Source organism: Silurus meridionalis, chromosome 18 (genome assembly GCF_014805685.1).
Source record: "Silurus meridionalis isolate SWU-2019-XX chromosome 18, ASM1480568v1, whole genome shotgun sequence".
Classification (NCBI taxonomy): domain Eukaryota; kingdom Metazoa; phylum Chordata; class Actinopteri; order Siluriformes; family Siluridae; genus Silurus; species Silurus meridionalis.
Window position 1 is genome coordinate 27,758,255 of NC_060901.1, and position 24,766 is coordinate 27,783,020.

At 45.9% G+C, this 24,766-nt stretch overlaps 3 protein-coding genes across 9 annotated transcripts in view; 2 read left to right on the forward strand and 1 right to left on the reverse strand.

Annotated features, from left to right (window-relative positions):
• ccn6 (cellular communication network factor 6) overlaps positions 1-22,705 on the reverse strand; it is a 32,889-nt gene extending 10,184 nt beyond the window's left edge. Inside the window, exons 1-6 of one of the 3 annotated variants that reach the window (XM_046872887.1) lie at positions 22,600-22,705; positions 17,458-17,508; positions 14,375-14,732; positions 13,717-13,947; positions 12,685-12,869; positions 12,147-12,598 (exon numbers count right to left, since the gene is read on the reverse strand). In XM_046872887.1, the coding sequence (XP_046728843.1) occupies positions 12,317-12,598; positions 12,685-12,869; positions 13,717-13,947; positions 14,375-14,732; positions 17,458-17,493 (1,092 nt within the window). In that variant the 5' untranslated portion in view covers positions 17,494-17,508; positions 22,600-22,705 and the 3' untranslated portion in view covers positions 12,147-12,316. Of the gene's footprint in view, positions 1-12,146; positions 12,599-12,684; positions 12,870-13,716; positions 13,948-14,374; positions 14,733-17,457; positions 17,509-22,599 lie in introns of those variants that run through there. The other 2 variants (XM_046872889.1, XM_046872888.1) reach the window with 2 other exon arrangements.
• The window catches only part of tube1 (tubulin, epsilon 1), a 27,607-nt gene continuing 2,841 nt past the window's right edge, over positions 1-24,766 (forward strand). Inside the window, exons 1-13 of one of the 5 annotated variants that reach the window (XM_046872883.1) lie at positions 1-19; positions 134-181; positions 430-503; positions 583-635; positions 779-836; positions 945-1,060; positions 1,169-1,290; positions 1,615-1,802; positions 2,578-2,750; positions 3,966-4,106; positions 4,213-4,353; positions 10,716-10,890; positions 11,874-12,112. In XM_046872883.1, coding sequence (XP_046728839.1) covers positions 157-181; positions 430-503; positions 583-635; positions 779-836; positions 945-1,060; positions 1,169-1,290; positions 1,615-1,802; positions 2,578-2,750; positions 3,966-4,106; positions 4,213-4,353; positions 10,716-10,890; positions 11,874-12,032 — 1,425 coding nt within the window. In that variant the 5' untranslated portion in view covers positions 1-19; positions 134-156 and the 3' untranslated portion in view covers positions 12,033-12,112. Of the gene's footprint in view, positions 182-429; positions 504-582; positions 636-758; positions 837-944; positions 1,061-1,168; positions 1,291-1,614; positions 1,803-2,577; positions 2,751-3,965; positions 4,107-4,212; positions 4,354-10,715; positions 10,891-11,873; positions 12,113-24,766 lie in introns of those variants that run through there. The other 4 variants (XM_046872882.1, XM_046872886.1, XM_046872881.1 and 1 more) reach the window with 4 other exon arrangements.
• The window catches only part of slc35a1 (solute carrier family 35 member A1), a 10,518-nt gene continuing 7,774 nt past the window's right edge, over positions 22,023-24,766 (forward strand). The window contains exon 1 of the mRNA XM_046872893.1: positions 22,023-22,199. Coding sequence (XP_046728849.1) covers positions 22,190-22,199 — 10 coding nt within the window. The 5' untranslated portion in view covers positions 22,023-22,189. The remainder of the gene's footprint in view (positions 22,200-24,766) is intronic.

Sequence of the window (24,766 nt, forward strand, 5' to 3'; positions counted from 1 at the left end):
ACGTCATCAGGGCGCGACGGTGTGAGTTTGAGTGTAAGGCGGGTGTGTGTGAGGGTTAAGTGGTACTGCGAGAGTAATAACTTCAACCGTGTTTCTTTAATAATATACACCAAACTACTGTATTATATAACAGGTGTGTGTGTGTGACACTGCAGCATGACCCATTCGGTGATTATTCAGGGTGAGAATCTTTCATACCATAACATCTTCATTTAGCCATATGATTTACTGTGTTTACATCAGCGTTAGCTCTCTCTCTGTGTGTGTGTGTGTGTGTGTGTGTGTGTGTGTGTGTGTGTGTGTGTGAGAGAGAGAGAGAGATTGATATTATAAAATTATTGTTAACCTGTATTTAGACTCCATGCGCGTCGTTAGTCGCCATGGCAGCACGTGTGTGCGCGTGGTAACAGAAGTGTGTGTTGTGTTTAGTGGGTCAGTGTGGAAATCAGGTGGGTTGCAGATTCTGGGATCTCGCTCTCAGAGAACACGCACACGTCAACAAGGTAACACACACAAACACTCTCTTACACACACACACACACACACACACACTCAGACAGTAAGAGCGTTTATGTCTCTCAGAATGGAGTTTATGATGAGGCACTGAGCAGCTTCTTCAGGAACGTTGACCCCAGGTACTCATCCTTCTGTCTCGTCTCTCCCACCGTTTTTTTCTGTCCCTCTGTTTAGCTTGTCCCTCTGTCTCACCTGTCCCTCTGTCTCTCTTGTCCCTCTGTCACCTGTTTTTATTATTACAGTGTAATAATTGTGTGTGTAGGAGGAGTGATGGAGGGGGCGGAGCACCAGGAAGCAGAATTACAGCACTGAAAGCTCGAGTGAGTCTTCAAAGCTCGAGAATGATCAGATTGGTACTAGATTTCTCTTTCTCTTCATTTACTTTATCTCTCTCTCTCTCCCTCTCTCTCTCTCCCTCTCCCCCTCAGGCAGTGTTAATAGATATGGAGGAGGGGGTTCTCTCTCAGGTCCTGTCTGGGCCTCTGCAGCAGCTCTTCAGCTCCACGCAGCTCATCAGCAACTCCTACGGCTCCGGAAACAACTGGTGATTATTACACACACACACACACACACACACACACACATACACACACACTTATGCACACCTACAGACTGCTGTGTGTGTGTGTGTGTGTGTGTGTGTGTGTGTCAGGGCAGTAGGACATCATACGTATGGTTCTGTGTACCATGAGCAGATTGTGGATCAGATCCGGCGAGCAGCAGAACACTGTGACTGTCTTCAGTGTTTCTTCCTCATACACTCTATGGGGGGAGGTGAGTACACGCACACACACACGCACGCATACGCATGCACACACACACACACACACACACACACACACACACACACACACGCACGTATGTGTAGAATCCTACAAGTTTCAGGAGCTCTGTGTGAAGTCTGCTCTCTAGATCTAAGGGTGAAGGTTTTATAGAACCCTTTATTTAAAATGTTGTGAAGACTCCAGAACCATCAGCACAAACACTCCAGATCATCTGTGAGGGAGACAAAATGATCTGCAGCAGACTCTACTACTGTACTGTGTGTGTGTGTGTGTGTGTGTGTGTGTGTGTGTGTGTGTGTGTGTGTGTGTGTAGGGACCGGGTCAGGTTTGGGAACGTTTGTGTTAAGGCTCTTGGAGGACGAGTTTCCAGACGTGTGTCGGATCGTCACTGCAGTTTATCCGTCTGCTGAAGATGATGTCATCACATCTCCATATAACAGTGTACTGGCCATGAGAGAACTTACCGAGCATGCTCATTGTGTCCTACCTGTGGAGAACCAGGTGTGTGTGTGTGTTTGATCACTACAGGGTTTATTTTATACGGTCCCCCAGTTATCGAACGGCTCGGATATCGAACATTCCGGTTAGCGAACGGTTTTCCGAACGAAATTTGGGTCCGGTGAACGAACAAAGTTCCAGTTATCGAACTCCACCCACGCTGCCCAACCCAGCGTGAGGGGAAGAAACTGCTTCCGCTTCACCCATCGCTGAGTAAGCATCTATCACAGCTTCTGTTTGTGAACAATATTAGTGATATTTAGCGGTAGGTACAGTAATCATTTTGTTTCTTACGCTTGTAAAGTTGTTAATTTATACTTTTACCGAGCCAACACTAAATACCCGCAGAGATCGGGATAATCCGGCAAAAGGCAGTCCATAAATAATATCCACGGTGCTTTACGGAGGAAGCCCGATTGCGATGAGCTCAATGTGGGCTGGGCACGCATGCGAAGGAACAGGGCATTCCCTGAAGCACCGAGGTATGACAGCCACCGTAGGGGGCGTGGCAGGGGGATTCCTGACTATTAATACGGCTAAAAACAGGAAAAAATAGTTAATTATTGGGTATTGGTGGAGTTCGGGAACGGATTAATTGGTTTTCCATTATTTCTTATGGGATAATTAGGTCAGGTTTTCGAACATATCGGATTTCGAACGGTTTTAAGGGACGAATTAAGTTCGATAACCGGGGGACCACTGTATTAGATTTGAGTGTAATGTGTGTGTGTGTGTGTGTGTGTGTGTGTGTGTGTGTGTGTGTGTGTGTGTGTTACAGTCTCTGATGGACATTGTCAGTAAGATCCAGCTCATGAGCCACAGCAGTAAATCGGTCAGTGTGGTTAAGAAGGACTGTACCATTATCTCAGGGAAAGGGGGGGTGTCAAAATCTGAGAAACCCTTTGATGCCATGAACAACATTGTGGCGAATCTGTTACTCAGCATCACCAGGTACACACTCACACACTCCTTTCACACACACCTATACACTCCTTTCACACACTCACACACTCCTTTCACACACACCTATACACTCCTCACACAATCACACACTCCTTTCACACACACCTATACACTCCACACAATCACACACTCCTCACACACATCCCACACTCCTCACACAATCACACACTTCCTACACACTCACACAGTCTCCATACTCCTTTCACACACACTCACACTCCTCACCCACATCCCACCTCCTCACACAATCACACACTCCTCAAACACTCCTCACCCACACTCCTCACACACTCACACTCCTTTTACACACCTATACACTCCACACAATCACACTCCTCACACTCACACACTCCTCACACTCCTCACACAATCACACACTTCCTACACACTCACACAGTCTCCACATACTCCTTTCACACACATCCCACACTCCTCACACACATCCCACACTCCTCACACAATCACACACTCCTCACAATCACACACTCCTCACCCACATCCCACACTCCTCACCCACATCCCACACCTCACACATCCCACACTCCTCACCCACATCCCACACTCCTCACACACTCACACACTCCTTTTACACACTCACACACTCCTCACCCACATCCCACACTCCTCACACACCTCACCCACATCCCACACTCCTCACACACTCACACACCTCCTTTCACACACCTATACACTCCTCACACACTCCTTTCACATACTCACACCTCCTTTCACACACACCTATACACTCCACACAATCACACCTCCTCACCCACATCCCACACTCCTCACACAATCACACACTCATCACACACTTCCGACACACTCACACAGTCTCCACATACTCCTTTCACACACACTCACACACTCCTTTCACACACTCCTTTCACACACACTCACACATTCCTTTTACACACTCCTTTCACACACACTCACGCACTCCTTTCACACACACTCCTTTCACACACACTCACACACTCCTCACACAATCACACACTCCTCACCCACATCCCACACTCCTCACACAATCACACACTTCTCACACACTCCTCACCCACATCCCACACTCCTCACACACTCACACAGTCTCCACATACTCCTCACACTTGATTACACTCCTCTGTTTCCAGAGTTCTCTATGGTTCCCCTTCTAGAGAGTCACAGTGATAAGCCTGTGTGTGTGTGTGTGTGTGTGTGTGTGAGAAGCTCATCAAGGTTTGAAGGTTCTCTGAACGTGGATCTGAGTGAGATCACCATGAACCTGGTCCCGTTTCCACGGTTACACTACCTGGTGTCCAGCCTCACACCTCTCTACACACTTGCTGATGTGAACGTTCCCACACGCAGGTATTCACACACGTTCAACTGTGTGTGTGTGTGTGTGTGTGTGTGTGTGTGTAAGTTTTAATAGGGTTATGACCTGTATGTATGTTTGCTACATGTGTGTTTTCAGACTGGATCAGATGTTCAGTGATGCGTTCAGTAAGGAGCACCAGTTGATGACCTCTGACCCCAGGCGTGCGATGTACCTGGCATGTGCGCTCATGCTAAGAGGGAACGTCCACATGTCTGACCTGCGTAGGAACATTCAGAGGTTACACACGCTCTCACACACACATATACACACGCTCTCACACACATATACACACGCTCTCACACACACACATATACACACGCTCTCACACACACATATACACACGCTCTCACACACACACACACGCTCTCACACACATATACACGCTCTCACACACACACATACACGCTCTCACACACACATACACACGCTCACACACATATATACACGCTCTCACACACATATACACACGCTCTCACACACACATATACACACGCTCTCACACACACATACACACGCTCTCACACACACATATACACGCTCTCACACACACATACACGCTCTCACACACATATACACGCTCTCACACACACATACACACACACACACATACGCTCTCACACATATACACACGCTTCACACACATATATATACACGCTTACACACACATATATACACACATATATACACGCTCTCACACACATATACACGCTCTCACACACACATATACACGCTCTCACACACACATACACACGCTCTCACACACACACACACACACACATATACACACACGCTCTCACACACACACACACACACTCCTCACACAATCACACACCTCACCCACATCCCACTCCTCACACAATCACACACTTCTCACACACTCCTCACCCACATCCCACACTCCTCACACACTCACACAGTCTCCACATACTCCTCACACTTGATTACACTCCTCTGTTTCCAGAGTTCTCTATGGTTCCCCTTCTAGAGAGTCACAGTGATAAGCCTGTGTGTGTGTGTGCTCTCACACACACACATACACACATATACACGCTCACACACATACACACATATACACACATATACACACGCTCACACACACACTCCTTTCACACACACTCACACACTCCACACAATCACACACACACTCCTTTCACACACTCCTTTCACACTCACACAATCACACACTCCTTTCACACACACTCCACACAATCACACTCCTCACACAATCACACACTCATCACACACTTCCACACACTCACACAATCACACACTTCTCACACACTCCTCACCCACATCCCACACTCCTCACACACTCACACAGTCTCCACATACTCCTCACACTTGATTACACTCCTCTGTTTCCAGAGTTCTCTATGGTTCCCCTTCTAGAGAGTCACAGTGATAAGCCTGTGTGTGTGTGTGTGTGTGTGTGTGTGTGTGAGAAGCTCATCAAGGTTTGAAGGTTCTCTGAACGTGGATCTGAGTGAGATCACCATGAACCTGGTCCCGTTTCCACGGTTACACTACCTGGTGTCCAGCCTCACACCTCTCTACACACATATACACGCTCACACACACACACATATACACACACATACACGCTCTCACACACATCCCACACCTCACACACACACGCTCTCACACATATATATACGCTCTCACACATACACGCTCTCACACACACATATACGCTCTCACACACACACACATATACACACGCTCTCACACACACATATACACACATATACGCTCTCACACATACACACACATATACACACACATACATACGCTCTCACACATACACACGCTCACACACACACGCTCTCACACACACATATACACACGCTCACACACACATATACACACGCTCTCACACACACGCTCTCACACATATACACGCTCTCACACACACATACACACGCTCTCACACACACATACACACGCTCTCACACACATACACATACACACACATACACGCTCTCACACACACACACGCTCTCACACACACACATACACGCTCTCACACACATACACACGCTCTCACACACACATACACACGCTCTCACACACACACATACACACGCTCTCACACACATATACACGCTCTCACACACACATATACATACGCTCTCACACACACATATATACACGCTCACACACACATATACACGCTCTCACACACACATATACACACGCTTCACACACACACACGCTCTCACACACATATACACGCTCTCACACACACATATACACACGCTCTCACACACACATACACACGCTCACACACACACATACGCTCACACACACATACACACGCTCACACACACATATACACACGCTCACACACACACATACACACGCTCTCACACACACATATACACGCTCTCACACACACATATACACACGCTCACACACATATATATACACGCTCTCACACACACACACATACACACACACATACACACGCTCACACATATACACACGCTCACACACACACATACACACGCTCTCACACACACACATACGCTCACACACACATATACACGCTCTCACACACATATACATACACGCTCTCACACACATATATATACACGCTCACACATACACACACATATACACACACACATATACACACGCTCTCACACACACATACACACGCTCTCACACACACACATATACACGCTCTCACACACACATATACACGCTCACACACACACATACACACACACATATACACGCTCACACACACATATACACGCTCTCACACACATATATATATACACGCTCTCACACACACACACATACGCTCACACACACACACATACGCTCTCACACACATATATACACGCTCTCACACACATATATATACACGCTCTCACACACATATACACACGCTCTCACACACACATACACACACACATATACACACGCTCACACACATACACACGCTCTCACACACACATATATACACGCTCTCACACATACATATACACGCTTACACACACATATACACACATATATACACGCTCTCACACACACATATACACGCTCACACACACACATACACGCTCTCACACACACATACACACGCTCTCACACACACATACGCTCACACACACACATACACGCTCTCACACACACATACACACGCTCACACACATATACACGCTCTCACACACACACACATATACACACTCTCACACACATACACACGCTCTCACACACATACACGCTCTCACACACATACATATATATACACACATATACACGCTCTCACACACACATATACACACGCTCTCACACACATACACGCTCTCACACACATACATACACGCTCTCACACACACATATACACACGCTCTCACACACATATATACACGCTCTCACACACACACATACATACACGCTCTCACACACATATACACACGCTCTCACACACACATACACGCTCTCACACACACATATACACACGCTCACACACATACACGCTCTCACACACACATACACACGCTCTTACACACACACACGCGCTCACACACACACACACGCTCTCACACACACGCTCTCACACACACATACACGCTCTCACACATACACGCTCACACACATACACGCTCTCACACACATACACACACACACACACACACACGCTCTCACACATACACGCTCTCACACATACACGCTCTCACACACATACATACGCTCACACACACACACATATACACGCTCTCACACACACACACATACACACATACACGCTCACACACATATACACACGCTCTCACACGCTCTCACACACACATACACGCTCTCACACACACATATACACGCTCACACACACACACGCTCTCACACACACATACACGCCTCTCACACACACACGCTCTCACACACACATACACACGCTCTCACACACATACACGCTCTCACACACACATACGCGCTCTCACACACACACACGCTCTACACACATACACGCTCTCACACACACATATACACGCTCTCACACACACACACGCTCTCACACACACACGCTCTCACACACACATACACGCTCTCACACATATATACGCTCTCACACACATACACACGCTCACACATACACACGCTCTCACACACATACACACACACATACATACGCTCTCACACACATATATACACACGCTCTACACGCTCTCACACACATACACGCTCTCACACACACATACATACGCTCACACACACATACACACACACATACACGCTCTCACACACACATATACACGCTCTCACACACACATACACACACATATACACGCTCACACACATATACACGCTCTCACACGCTCTCACACACATACACACGCTCACACACACACATACACGCTCCACACACACACACACACACATACACACGCTCACACACACACATATACACGCTCTCACACATACACATACACGCACACACATATACACACACATACACACGCTCTCACACACACATACAGCTCTCACACACACACATACACGCTCTCACACACATACATACGCTCTCACACACACACATACACATATACACACGCTCACACACATATATACACACACACACATACACACGCTCACACGCTCTCACACACACATATATACACGCTCTACACACACACATACACACGCTCTCACACACACACATACACGCTCTCACACACACATACACACGCTCACACACATACACGCTCACACACACGCTACACACACATACACGCTCACACACACACATACGCTCTCACACACACATATACACGCTCACACACACATACACACACACATATACACACGCTCTCACACATACACACGCTCACACACACACGCTCTCACACACACTCACACACATACACGCTCTACACACACACACGCTCTCACACACACATATACACGCTCACACACACATATATATACACGCTCTCACACACACATACATACACACGCTCTCACACATACACGCTCTCACACACATATACACACGCTCTCACACGCTCACACACACATACACGCTCTCACACACATACACACGCTCACACACATACATACACGCTCTCACACACACACATACACACATACACATACACGCTCTCACACACACATATACACGCTCACACACACACATACACACACGCTCTCACACATACACACGCTCACACACATACACGCTCACATACACACGCTCTCACACACACGCTCTCACACACACATACACGCTCACACACACATATACACGCTCACACACACACATACACACGCTCTCACACACACACGCTCTCACACATACACGCTCTACACACACACATACACGCTCTCACACACATATACACGCTCTCACACACACATACACACACACATACACACACACACATACACACGCTCTCACACACATATACACACACGCTCTACACACACACACACATACATACACGCTCTCACACACACACACACATACACACACATACACACATATACACGCTCTCACACACATATATACACGCTCTCACACACACACATACACGCTCACACACACACACACACACGCTCACACATACACGCTCTCACACACACATACACGCGCTCACACACACACGCTTCACACACACACATACACACATACACGCTCTCACACACACACACACGCTCTCACACACACACACATACACACGCTCACACACACACACATACACGCTCACACACACACATACGCGCTCTCACACACACATACACGCTCTCACACACACACACACGCTCTCACATACACACATATACACGCTCTCACACATACACACATACACACGCTCACACACACACACACACGCTCTCACACACACACATATACACGCTCACACACACACACACACATACACGCTCTCACACACACACACATACACGCTCACACACACATACACACGCTCTCACACACACACACATACACACGCTCTCACACACACATATACACGCTCTCACACACACACACGCTCTCACACACACACACACACGCTCACACACACACACGCTCACACACATATAGACACGCTCTCACACACACATACACGCGCTCTCACACACACACATACAGCTCTCACACACACACATACACGCTCTCACACACACATACACGCTCTCACACACACATGCAGCTCTCACACACACACACATGCAGCTCTCACACACATACGCTCTCACACACTCTCACACACACACATACACGCGCTCTCTCACACACACGCTCTCACACACACACATACACGCTCTCTCACACACACACGCGCTCTCTCACACACGCTCTCACACACACATACACGCTCTCTCACACACGCTCTCACACACACACACACGCGCTCTCACACACACACACACACGCGCTCTCACACACACACGCGCTCTCACACACACACGCTCACACACACACACACACGCGCTCTCACACACACACACACGCGCGCTCTCACACACATATATATATACACACACACACACACGCGCTCTCACACACATATACACACAAGCTCTCACACACACTCTCACACACACACAATGAATATTTCAGGGTTATTCTCTTTTTCTTAACCCCCCAGACTCCGCCCCACTCTGAAGTTTGTTCCCTGGAATCAGGAAGGTTGGAAGACGGGTGTGTGTTCGGTTCCCCCAGTTGGCCACGCCCACTCTTTACTAGCTCTGGCCAATAACACGTGTGTGAGAGCATCGTTTTCTGACCTGAGAGACCGCTTCACACGTCTGTACCGCAAAAAGGTGCGCACACACACACACACACACACCAGAGGAGTAAAAGTCCACACCTCCTTCCCTCAGTAGAAGTGCAGATCCTGATGTTTTATAAAGTCTCGGGGAAAAGTTGAAGTTCTGACTGCACTTTATTCCTCAAGTGAAAGTGAAGAAGTTTGAGCTCTGAGATGTTCTTCAGTAAAAACTACCTGTTTTAGTGTCACGCTGGAACTGAACCTCATATTAATATCAGGGCTGTCAATCAATTCTAATATTTAATCACACATTTTTATCTGTTCTAAATGTACCATATATTAATACTTTATGATTTTAATACTCTAATTAACATGCGCATGGACAAATATTGCTGCTTTATGCAAATGTATGGTAATTATTAGTGAAATTAAACTCAACATGGAGCATGAAGACTAAATATTCCTGTAAATGTTCTAAAGTAATGATGGTAACTTTTGCTGTGTTTCCACACGGACGGTTAATGAGGTGAAACCGGAGAAACTGTACCCCAGAACTTTCATACGGATTCCACAATCAGAATATTTGTATTTAATGGGAACTGGTTTATTTCTTGTATTAGTTTAATATTCATATATTTATTAAATCTGTGAGGCGAATATTCACTGAGATTCAGGGTTTTATTTATGTGTCTGTGAAGAGAGACGGCAGAGAGCGCCCCCTGTCTGTTTATTTTACAAAAGCACAGCGTTTTATTGTTGAGTGAATACAAATATTAGTCAACATTTTACAGATTGGAAAGATGCACTGCTCTTATCTGTACCATTTAAAAACACAGAGTAAGTAAGTAAAAGAATAGTGTAGTAAAATACTGATGCCAGAAAATCTACTGAAGTACAGTAACGAAATATTTATACTTTACTACATCCACCTGTAACACACACACACACACACAATAACAGCTCATATCACACTGTGTCTGTAATAATAACGTGTGTGTGTGTGTGTGTGTGTGTGTGTGTGTGTGTGTGTTTCAGGCTCACCTGCATCACTACGTGTGTGTAGATGGGATGGAGGTGTCAGGATTCACTGAGGCTCTACACTCTCTCTCAGACCTCATAGAGCAGTACGACACACTCGCCACGCCCTCACACACACTTCCCCTTAATGCACCACGCCTCTCCATCGCCACATAGAGGGGTGTGTGTGTGTGTGTGTGTGTGTGTGTGTGTGTGTGTAAATATGTCTTGATAATAAAGTGATGTAAAAAAAGTCAGTTATGTGATGTATAGATTCTGTACATTAATCACGTGTGTGTGTGTGTGTGTGTGTGTATTAGAGACATCACAATCACACACACAGTCACTACCTAATCTCACACACACACACACACACAGTGGGACATTATCGTCCTTTATTATAGTACACCAGTTAAGTGTATTACAGCGTGTGTGTGTGTGTGTGTGTGTGTGTGTGTGTGTCAGAGTAATTGCAGTTGAGAGAACATGTCTCCTGGGTTACTGCACTTCCTCTCACACACACAGGAAGTGATCCACTGCATTTTCCACTGCACGTTGGCTCCGCCCACACACTTGAAGTCCACCTTGACCACAGTGGAGCGGTGTGGGGCGCAGCAGCGTGTATCTGAACACACTCCGCAGTAGAGTGGGCGGAACTTTCTGCTGCTGCTGCAGCCTGACAGCGTGAACTTCTCTGCCCTCTTCGCCTGGAACTGAGGCTTGCAGGATGTCCTCGCCGGGATCTGGGCCGAGTCACACACATCACGATAAATACTTCCAGGAAATACGCCACCATTACAGGAAGTGATGTCATGGGTTTGGGAGGTACCTTCAGGCTCTTCTTGTCGCAGGGGCGGAGCACGCACAGGCGGCGCTCTTTCTTCATCTTGCACTTGGCGTTGTGGTTGGAAATGCGGATGGAGATGCCGAAGCCGCAGGAGCGAGAGCACGGAGACCAGGGTGTCGTCTGGACCACACATCCTCCCAGCTTCACTAAAGGAGGAGCCCTGTAAGCTTCCCACGCCACAGCACACACACTCAGCCTTTAACCCATGTGTGTGTATATACACATCATATCCCACCTGCTGGACGAGGTGTTCATCTACTCAAACTCCAGCGTGTGGAATAATGTGAGACGTCGACATCATATTAATAGAAGGAGTCTCCAGTGTCAGTGTTCATACATCAGAGGAGCTTATCTGATATTCTCAGGACATTTTCCTTTACACGTGTGTGTTTAACTGCTAGTACATTCATCAGCTTCCCACACGGAACATCTCACAGCTCAGCAGAGCAAAGTGAGAACAAAACTAATCACACCCCTGTTTTAGTCTTCCAGAGTGAATTTTTTCACCGAAAGATTCGTTCAGGTGTTTTTTTGATAAATTCACTGTTTCCTGATGTTCACCATATTCACCTGGTTGGAGAGGTGAAGAGCAACATGGGGCTGTGAGTAGATTCCTGAGCTAAGATCCAAGGCACTGCATTTACTCTACTATACTAATACATGATGCTAAATCAGAGCTTGGGAGCAGGTTCAGCTAAAACTTTATGTTGGTCCTGATCTCTCCAATGTACTCTGTGAATTTGATCAAAATGAAACCATTCTTAGGTTGAAGCAGCGTATTTACACGTGCGATTCAGATACGCAAACTCACTGGGAGAAAGCGTTAATGTCAAATTTGTGGGGTTTTTGGGGTGAAAAATATGATCCTCTGATTTAATCACCAAATTCTTGTGTGAGGGAGTTCAGGACTGATACAGTGCTGTGATTCACTCCATTCGATCACGAGCGGGAACTACGAGCGGGAACAACGAGCGGGAACTACGAGCGGGGACTACGAGAATGAGTGTGTCTCACCTGACATGCTCTGGTACGCTGTGTCCTGTGGTGTTTTCACGCGGAACCCAGCGGGAACAGTGTTGCTCTGTAATGCTGCGGGTGACAACATGGCTGCCGGTTTCTGGATAAATACAGGTGTACAGCCGATCGCTCCACCAATACACGTACACTTATACAGTGGAGTGGGCTGGAACCCCTCACCATTCTCATAGTGAACTCCATTCAGATCACAACCCACTGCCATCATGTCTACTCAGGAAAAGAGACAGGGGGGGGAGACACAAGGGGAGAGACACAGGAAGAGAGGGACAAGGGGAGAGACACAGGAAGAGAGGGACAGGGGAGAGACACAGGAAGAGGGACAGGGGAGAGACACAGGAAGAGAGGGACAAGGGGAGAGACACAGGAAGAGAGGGACAGGGGGAGAGACACAGGAAGAGAGGGACAGGGGGAGAGACACAGGAAGAGAGGGACAGGGGGAGAGACACAGGAAGAGAGGGACAGGGGGAGAGACACAAGGGGAGAGGGACGGGGGAGACACAGGAAGAGAGGGACAGGGGGAGAGACACAAGGGGAGAGACACATTTGAACACTTGAATTTTTGCTGAGATGTGATGATTAATTAAACAGGAGAACAACGTGTGTGTGTGCGCGTGTGCAGTGTATTGTCACTCACATGCACACACCCCGTGTTGGAAACGTGGTTTATCCCGGGAGAAGTCGCAGTACATGCCCTTGTGAGGATCACACACGTCTCTCTCATTACAGGATTCTCCAATCTGCCGTGCACAGCTTTTACAGCAACCACAGCCGTCCAACACCGCGCTGACCCCCGGGGGACATGTACGCCGAGGACCACACTTACACGGCCACGTGCAAAACTGCACACGCTCGGACACGCCTCCTCCACCACGTCCTCCACCTCCACCTTGTCCACGCACCACCAGCGCTGTGTTTCCCACATGAACCTTCACTGGCTTCACACCTGCAGCCTTCACTTCCTCCACTCTCACAGCATGACCACTGCTCACCTGCTGCACACACACACACACACACACACACACACACACAAAGACATCAGTGCACTCAGAACTACATGTTCCTGAACACACACACACACAAAGATATCAATGCACTCAGAAATTACTGTTTCCATAGTAACAGCTTGTTGACAGGGACGTGTATTATAACATTTTGGAGACGTTATGGACGGAGTTTTCAGTGTGAGGTGAAGCTGTTAGTGTAACGTAAAACAGGAAGTAACATGTTTTACTAGTAATTCAAGTCGTTATAGAGAGATAAGAACTCGGACAAGAGTGAGGAACCCTACAAGTGCTCGCGCGCACACACACACACACACACACACACACACACACACACACAGCTATATTTCCCGTTTAGTAAATGGGGTGTGGGGCAAGTTTAACTATAAACTGGTTCTTCATCCAGCGGCCAGTCCAAAAGAAAACACACACACAGTTGTGGCAGTATTTGAGTGGAAATAAAGCTAGGTCTGTTACGTGTTATGATCATGTCTTCTGCTTCGAAATTCCATTTCAGCTAAACACACACACACACACACACACACACACACACACACCTCCTCCCAGGTTCTGTCCAACAGTGTGTGCTTCTGAGAAAAACCGTAAAGCTGCTAAATTAACTCTTCTTTCTGAACAGATTTCTGCTCAAGTTAAACCACTCTGTATACCACTGAGAGACACTACACTCAGAGACACTACACTGAGGGACATTACACTGAGAGACACTACACTCAGAGACACTACACTGAGGGACATTACACTGAGAGACACTACACTCAGAGACACTACACTGAGGGACATTACACTGAGAGACACTACACTCAGAGACACTACACTGAGGGACATTACACTGAGAGACACTACACTCAGAGACACTACACTCAGAGACACTACACTGAGGGACATTACACTGAGAGACACTACACTCAGAGACACTACACTGAGGGACATTACACTGAGGGACACTACACTCAGAGACACTACACTGAGGGACACTACACTCAGAGACACTACACTGAGGGACACTACACTCAGAGACACTACACTGAGGGACATTACACTGAAAGACACTACACTGAGAGACACTACACTCAGAGACACTACACTGAGGGACACTACACTCAGAGACACTACACTGAGGGACATTACACTGAGAGACACTACACTCAGAGACACTACACTGAGGGACATTACACTGAGAGACACTACACTCAGAGACACTACACTGACGGACATTACACTGAGAGACACTACACTCAGAGACACTACACTGAGGGACACTACACTCAGAGACACTACACTGAGGGACACTACACTCAGAGACACTACACTGAGGGACATTACACTGAAAGACACTACACTCAGAGACACTACACTGAGGGACACTACACTCAGAGACACTACACTGAGGACATTACACTGAGACACTACACTCAGAGACACTACACTGAGGGACATTACACTGAGAGACACTACACTCAGAGACACTACACTCAGAGACACTACACTCAGAGACACTACACTGAGGGACATTACACTGAGAGACACTACACTCAGAGACACTACACTGAGGGACATTACACTGAGGGACACTACACTCAGAGACACTACATTCAGAGACACTACACTGAGGGACACTACACTCAGAGACACTACACTGAGGGACATTACACTGAAAGACACTACACTGAGAGACACTACACTCAGAGACACTACACTCAGAGACACTACACTGAGGGACACTACACTCAGAGACACTACACTGAGGGACACTACACTCAGAGACACTACACTTAGAGACACTACACTGAGGGACATTACACTGAAAGACACTACACTGAGGGACATTACACTGAGAGACACTACACTGAGGGACACTACACTGAGGGACACTACACTGAGATACACCACTCAGAGACACTACACTGAGAGACACTACACTGAGGGACATTACACTGAGAGACACTACACTGAGAGACACCACTCAGAGACACTACACTGAGGGACACTACACTGAGAGACACCACTCAGAGACACTACACTGAGGGACACTACACTGAGGGACACTACACTGAGGAACACTACACTGAGGGACACTACACTCAGAGACACTCAGAGACTCAGTAATGTGTTTATTGCAGTTGTTGCTAATCCTCACTGGTAACAAGCAGAAAACCATGCTAACATCTACAGTAGCATCCAGTGTGTGTGAATTTCACACAAATGTGATTCCAGGCTCACGAGGGGTCATGACAAAGAAACATTTAAAGCCTCTCTGTTAGATTTTTGCAGAGTGACTTTATCCTCAGAGTGTGTAACACGCACACACACACACACACACACACACACACACGCACACACTTAATTCATAATATTAAGGACTAGATAAACTGTATTTAGATGTGGAATCTTCACCTTCATTATTAATGCAAGAATTGATGATTATGCTAATTTGGTCCCTCCCCCTGTCCTCACACTCTCCCTATCAGACAAACTGAGGTCATCATAGCTCCACCCCCAAACCTTTTCATTCTGAAGTAGTGAGGACTTTGTGTGGTAACTTTAAATCAGAGTGGAGAAGTGTAGCTTTATTATACAATAACTAACAATACACACAATACACACTCAGCATGGTGTGTGTGTGTGTGTGTGTGTGCTGTCCTACTGTCTACACACACACACACACATACTCATAGAAGTGAGAGAAAGTTCTTACCTGGAGCAGTAAACAGCAGCACAGTACCAACAACATCTTACAAACTGCACACTGTACACTCAGTACAGAGAGAGAGAGAGAGAGAGAGAGTGTTAGGGGAGTGGAAAGTAAGAGGTCTACAAAGGTCTCCTCTATGTTCTACATAAATACCTTTCCTTGTACATACACACAAGTAAGTGTGTCAGTATAAGTTATATCCCTTGTGTGTGTGTGTGTGTGTGTGTGTGTGTGTGTGTGTGTGTGTGTGTGAGACAGAGATTAAAATTAACTCCATCAATTTTTGTCTCACTTCTACTACAAGGGTCTCTATTTACTCTAAACACACACACACACACACACACACACACACACACACACACACACTGCAGCAGTATGTATATGTTACAGTGTATACAGTACTGTAAAATCATCAACCTGCATTCTCGATCCCTCGCCTACAAGTTTCCTCAAACAGATCATTCCAGAGGGAATTGAACCTGTTTTAAAATAATAAACTCTTCCATTAGCACTGGTTTTGTACCTAAATCCTTCAAACTGCAGTATCAACCCTCTAATTAAGAAACCTGACCTTCACCCTGTCAGCTGTCCAACTACAGTCCAATATCAAACCTCCCCTTTATCTCCAAGATTCTAGAAAAGGTTGTAGCACAGCAGTTCTGCTCACATCTACTGAGGAAGAACATTTATGAAATGTATCAGTCAGGATTTCGGCCTCATCATAGCACAGAGACGGCGCTAGTTAAGGTGGTAAATGACTGTTATTGGCCTCTGATCAGGGTTTTGTCTCTTTACTTATTTTGCTCGACCTCAGTGCAGCTTTTCACACCATTGATCATCATCTCCTGCTTGCTGGACTGGAGAACGTTGTTGGAATAAAGGGAACAGCTGTAATGATGTTACAGGATGCAGAAAAACTAGTTGATGCTTTTGTAACATCTATATTAGACTACTGTAACGTTTTACTGTCTGGGTGTTGCATGGGCGTAAATTTCATTTAACAGTAGGGGGGGGACAATAAATATAAACATTTTTCATGAGCAATTTTTGAAGGGGACACAAATAATACAGTCAAATTGTACTTATAAAGATATGGTTTAGGTGCACTGAAAAATGATCCATTTTCCATTTCTCCGTCATTTTATCTAGTCTATGACACTGCAAGGCAAGTTTATTTATACTGTAGCACATTTCATACACAATGCTCATTCAAACTGCTTTACATAAATAAAGTAAAACTATCATTAAAAAATAATCACAACAATAAAACCAAGGAATTAAAAAAGTTTAAATTTTATTTAAAATTAATGAAGACACTTAAGAACAGAATATAAATTGATTATGAAAATACAGTGGGGTCAGTACAGACATAGCACAGTGCTCATTTAATAAATGCACAGATAAACAATATGCTAATTGTGTGTTAATGTTAAATTAATATTATACCAAGTCGCCCCAAATAAAACACTGCATGGGAAATGGCTTTGGTGTGTTAGTGTCAGTGCACTAGTACATTAGTTGCAGTGTTAGCTGCAGTGCACTAGTACATTAGTTGCAGTGTTAGTGTCAGTGCACTAGTACATTAGTTGCAGTGTTAGCTACAGTGCACTAGTACATTAGTTGCAGTGTTGGTGCAGTGCACTAGTACATTAGTTGCAGTGTTAGCTGCAGTGCACTAGTACATTAGTTGCAGTGTTAGCTGCAGTGCACTAGTACATTAGTTGCAGTGTTAGCTGCAGTGCACTAGTACATTAGTTGCAGTGTTAGCTGCAGTGCACTAGTACATTAGTTGCAGTGTTAGCTGCAGTGCACTAGTACATTAGTTGCAGTGTTAGTGTCAGTGCACTAGTACATTAGTTGCAGTGTTAGCTGCAGTGCACTAGTACATTAGTTGCAGTGTTAGTTACAGTGCACTAGTACATTAGTTGCAGTGTTAGCTGCAGTGCACTAGTACATTAGTTGCAGTGTTAGTGTCGGTGCACTGGTACATTAGTTGCAGTGTTGGTGTCAGTGCACTGGTACATTAGTTGCAGTGTTAGTGTCAGTGCACTAGTACATTAGTTGCAGTGTTAGCTGCAGTGCACCAGTACATTAGTTGCAGTGTTAGCTGCAGTGCACCAGTACATTAGTTGCAGTGTTAGCTGCAGTGCACTAGTACATTAGTTGCAGTGTTAGTGCAGTGCACCAGTACATTAGTTGCAGTGTTAGCTGCAGTGCACCAGTACATTAGTTGCAGTGTTAGTGCAGTGCACTAGTACATTAGTTGCAGTGTTAGCTGCAGTGCACTAGTACATTAGTTGCAGTGTTAGCTGCAGTGCACCAGTACATTAGTTGCAGTGTTAGTGCAGTGCACCAGTACATTAGTTGCAGTGTTAGTTACAGTGCACTAGTACATTAGTTGCAGTGTTAGCTGCAGTGCACTAGTACATTAGTTGCAGTGTTAGTGCAGTGCACTAGTACATTAGTTGCAGTGTTAGTGCAGTGCACTAGTACATTAGTTGCAGTGTTAGCTGCAGTGCACTAGTACATTAGTTGCAGTGTTAGCTGCAGTGCACTAGTACATTAGTTGCAGTGTTAGCTGCAGTGCACCAGTACATTAGTTGCAGTGTTAGTGTCAGTGCACTAGTACATTAGTTGCAGTGTTAGCTGCAGTGCACCAGTACATTAGTTGCAGTGTTAGCTGCAGTGCACTAGTACATTAGTTGCAGTGTTAGCTGCAGTGCACTAGTACATTAGTTGCAGTGTTAGCTGCAGTGCACTAGTACATTAGTTGCAGTGTTAGCTACAGTGCACCAGTACATTAGTTGCAGTGTTAGCTGCAGTGCACCAGTACATTAGTTGCAGTGTTAGCTGCAGTGCACCAGTACATTAGTTGCAGTGTTAGCTGCAGTGCACTAGTACATTAGTTGCAGTGTTAGCTGCAGTGCACTAGTACATTAGTTGCAGTGTTAGTGTCAGTGCAATAGTACATTAGTTGCAGTGTTAGTTACAGTGCAATAGTACATTAGTTGCAGTGTTAGTTGCAGTGCACCAGTACATTAGTTGCAGTGTTGGCTGCAGTGCACTAGTACATTAGTTGCAGTGTTAGCTGCAGTGCACTAGTACATTAGTTGCAGTGTTAGCTGCAGCACTAGTACATTAGTTGCAGTGTTGGTGCAGTGCACTAGTACATTAGTTGCAGTGTTAGCTACAGTGCACTAGTACATTAGTTGCAGTGTTAGCTACAGTGCACTAGTACATTAGTTGCAGTGTTAGCTACAGTGCACTAGTACATTAGTTGCAGTGTTAGCTGCAGTGCCCTAGTACATTAGTTGCATAGTTAGCTGCAGTGCACTAGTACATTAGTTGCAGTGTTAGTGTCAGTGCAATAGTACATTAGTTGCAGTGTTAGCTGCAGTGCACTAGTACATTAGTTGCAATGTTAGCTGCAGTGCACTAGTACATTAGTTGCAGTGTTAGTGCACTAGTACATTAGTTGCAGTGTTAGTGTCAGTGCACTAGTACATTAGTTGCAGTGTTAGCTGCAATGCACTAGTACATTAGTTGCAATGTTAGCTGCAGTGCACTAGTACATTAGTTGCAATGTTGGCTGCGGTGCACTAGTACATTAGTTGCAGTGTTGGTGTCGGTGCACTGGTACATTAGTTGCAGTGTTGGCTGCAGTGCACTAGTACATTAGTTGCAGTGTTAGCTGCAGTGCACTAGTAGCAAGAGTCCTCACTAGATCTAGAAAATATGATCACACCAGCCCTGTTTTAATCATCTACACTGCTCCCAATTACATCTCACACTGATTATAAAATACTACTACTGACGTATAAAACACTTAACGCTCTCACGCTGCAGTATCTGAGTGAACTTCTGTACCAGTATGATCCTCCACGCCTACTTAGATTAAAAGGTGCAGGCTATTTGTTGGTACCTCAAATAATGAAGACTCCAGCAGGGGGCAGATGTTTCTCTCATAAACCCCACAGTTATGGAACAACCTTCCAATCAGTGTTCGGGACTCACACTATAACACACACACTGTAATACATACACACTTTAAAACACACACACTGTAACACACACTGTAAGAGGTGGACCTATGAGACAGTGGGGTAAGATTACTGGGACTCCGCCCAGCAGAGCTGTACAGTACAGAGTAAGGTGTGTGAAGGCGGAGTTAATACGTCACTGTTTTACAGGTAAACGTCAGGGGTTGCCATGTTAACTGATCCGACTTGACTGAACTGCTTGTTTTTTTTGTCTTTTGTCTGGAACTAACAAAAACCAGATGATCCCCGTGCCTGTGTGTGTGTGTGTGTGTGTGTGTGTGTGTGTGTGGCACAACCTGTACATCTTGTTCCTCTGGAATGCATTGTTCACACTCCAGTCTTCACGCCGGTGCTCACAGACTTGCTATAATATCTATAAATATATTATAAATATCAGTATATTATAGTACAGGACTAATATCCAGGACTAATCCCTATAACACACCGTATACCCACACAGATCAGACCACGCCCCCTTCTCTTATCCACTCTAGCAGAGAAGAGAAGCGGACTTCCGGGACTTTTATTTTGAAAATGTCTCGGTTCATCCCGGAAGTGGTGTGTGATGGGGCTCCACCTCAGGTGTTTGAAATGAAGCGATTGCTCTAGACAGGAGGAGATTTTCCTGATCCTCCTGGTGCTGATCTTCCTGCTCCTGATCTTCTTTTATAACACGTCATCACAAACTCAAACACATGGCGGGAGGTGAGTTAAAGACCCGTATGTAGTGAGAACACTGTAACACCTGCAGTGATGCGCTGTGTGTGTGTGTGTGTGTGTGTGTGTGTGTGTGTGTGTGTGTGTGTGCGCGCGCGCGCGCGTGCAGGGGCGTAGATTACGCGGGGGACACGGGGGACATGTCCCACGCACTTTTTATAAAAAGTAAATTCGTCACTTTTTTTTTTGTGGAGAGTGTGTGTGTGTGTGTGTGTGTGTGTGTGTGTGTGTGTGTGTGTGTGTGTGTGTGTGTGTGTGTGTGTGTGTTCACGACGACATGTTGAGGTTTTAATGGAGAAATGTATATAAATGTAGAGTGATTTAAAATTCAAAGAGACAAGATAGTATATACATGACGTTCACGTATCCATGGCAATCAGTCACTCACTTGTCACGTGATCATCACGCGCCCTCGTACTGTAGCTCGAGTCGCAGCCGCGGTCCCGCGCGCGACCCAACATTCGGTTCTGATGAGCTCAAAGCGGCAAAAAAACGCTTCAGTCCTTTTTACAAAAAAGTCACGCAGTGTAAGTTGCATATGGATCCGAATTGTGTTGCCCAATGTTTAGTAACTCCGCCTGTAACTCCGCCTGTAGCTCTGCCTGTAGCTCTGCCTGTAACTCTGCCTGTAGCTCCGCCTGTAACTCCGCCTGTAGCTCTGCCTGTAGCTCTGCCTGTAGCTCTGCCTGTAACTCTGCCTGTAGCTTTGCCTGTAACTCTGCCTGTAGCTCTGCCTGTAACTCCGCCTGTAGCTCTGCCTGTAGCTCTGCCTGTAGCTCCGCCTGTAACTCCGCCTGTAGCTCTGCCTGTAGCTCTGCCTGTAGCTCTGCCTGTTGCTGTTGTTGAATAATGAGCATGTTTTAAAGGATTATAATGAAAAATAGCTGCTTGGACAAACGTTCACTTTTTTCTGTGTATTTTCCTTAAACTCTTTTATTACGTCTTTAACAAGTGTTTTATCAAAACCCTTCTAATAAGAATAAAGATCATGTTAAAGTGAGATTGTACAGCAGGTGTAACTCTGTGTGTCACGGTGAGGACACTGAGACACGAGGACACGAATAGTAACATTAAAGATGTGATTTTAATAATAAGGAGCAGGTAAATCACACACACACACACACACACACCGTAGTAAAGACGATAAGCGACACTGAGTGAAGACCGTGGTGATGAGTATAAATAGAGTCCAGGTGAACAGACAGGTGAAGACGGGAAACAAAGCGCTGCTGCAACGTCACTCAGTGTAGCAGGTGAAGGCTCATCAAACACATCTATGGTGATACCAGTCTGGGTTTCATCTAAAAATGATCTAACCACTGAGAAACTCGTCTATGCACTGCTCGACACTCAAAGCAATACTACGTTCATTGACCAAGAAGTGAGTGATGGTCTTAATGCTGACAAGTATCCAGTGAAACTGAAGTTGTTGACTATGAGTGGCAGGGATACGGTGATCACAAGCGAAGGTGTCTCTGGGCTTCGTGTTAGAGGATATAGTTCTGCAGTTCAAGTCGATCTTCCGGTCACCTATACAAAGGACTGCATACCTGTCAACCGCTCTCACATTCCCACTTGTGAGACGGCTAAAAAATGGAGTCATCTGGCAGAAATAGTGGATGAAATACAACCACTGAAGGACTGTGTAGCAGGTCTTTTGATCGGCTACAACTGCTCAAGAGCTATGGCACCAAGGAAGGTCCTTTTAGGAGACGACGAGGAACCCTATGCTGTAAGGACTGATTTAGGATGGAGTATTGTAGGGCACTCACTACAAACCCAGGATGTGTTGAGCACACATCATCTGTGTCACAGAATTGCAGTTAAAGAGCTACCTCCGTTAACTCCTACCAACGTCATACGCGTTCTAGAGTCTGACTTCAAAGATGGCAATGACGACAGCAAAATTGTGTCACAAGACGACATCACATTCCCCATCATGGTGTGCATCACGCGAAGAAGCCAGATAAACTTCGTGTAGTGTTTGATTGCTTAGCAAGATACAAAGGAACAAGTTTGAATGATCACCTCCTCTCTGGGCCCGACATGTTGAACAACTTAAGTGGAGTTCTCCACTTAAATCTAGCTAAGGAGAATCGTGACGTCTACCCTCAAGGCTCGAGATTTGTTATGAGGGACCATTATGTGGACGATGGGCTCGCAAGTGTCGAGAACACTGAAGATGCTATTCAGCTTGCCAGGGAAGATATGTATGGCAAGAAAAGGTGGAGACATGTTCAATACCTTACAGAACATTTTTGGAGTCGATGGCGAAAGGAATACCTCACCAACATAGCTCTTAGACAGCGCTGGCATGCTCCAAGAAGGAATTTACAAGTTGGAGATATCGTAATCCTGAAAGGAGAGGATTTGCAGAGGAATAAGTGGAGACTGGGTAGAGTTTTAAAAGTCACTACTGACAAAGATGGACTTGTACGGAGAGTTAAACTCCAGCTTGGTGACCGTAAGCTTGGCAAGAAAGGGGAGCGTCTTCACGAGTTGTCAGAAGTTCAGCGCCCAATCCAGAAGCTTGTTCTGTTGCTGGAGTCTAATTA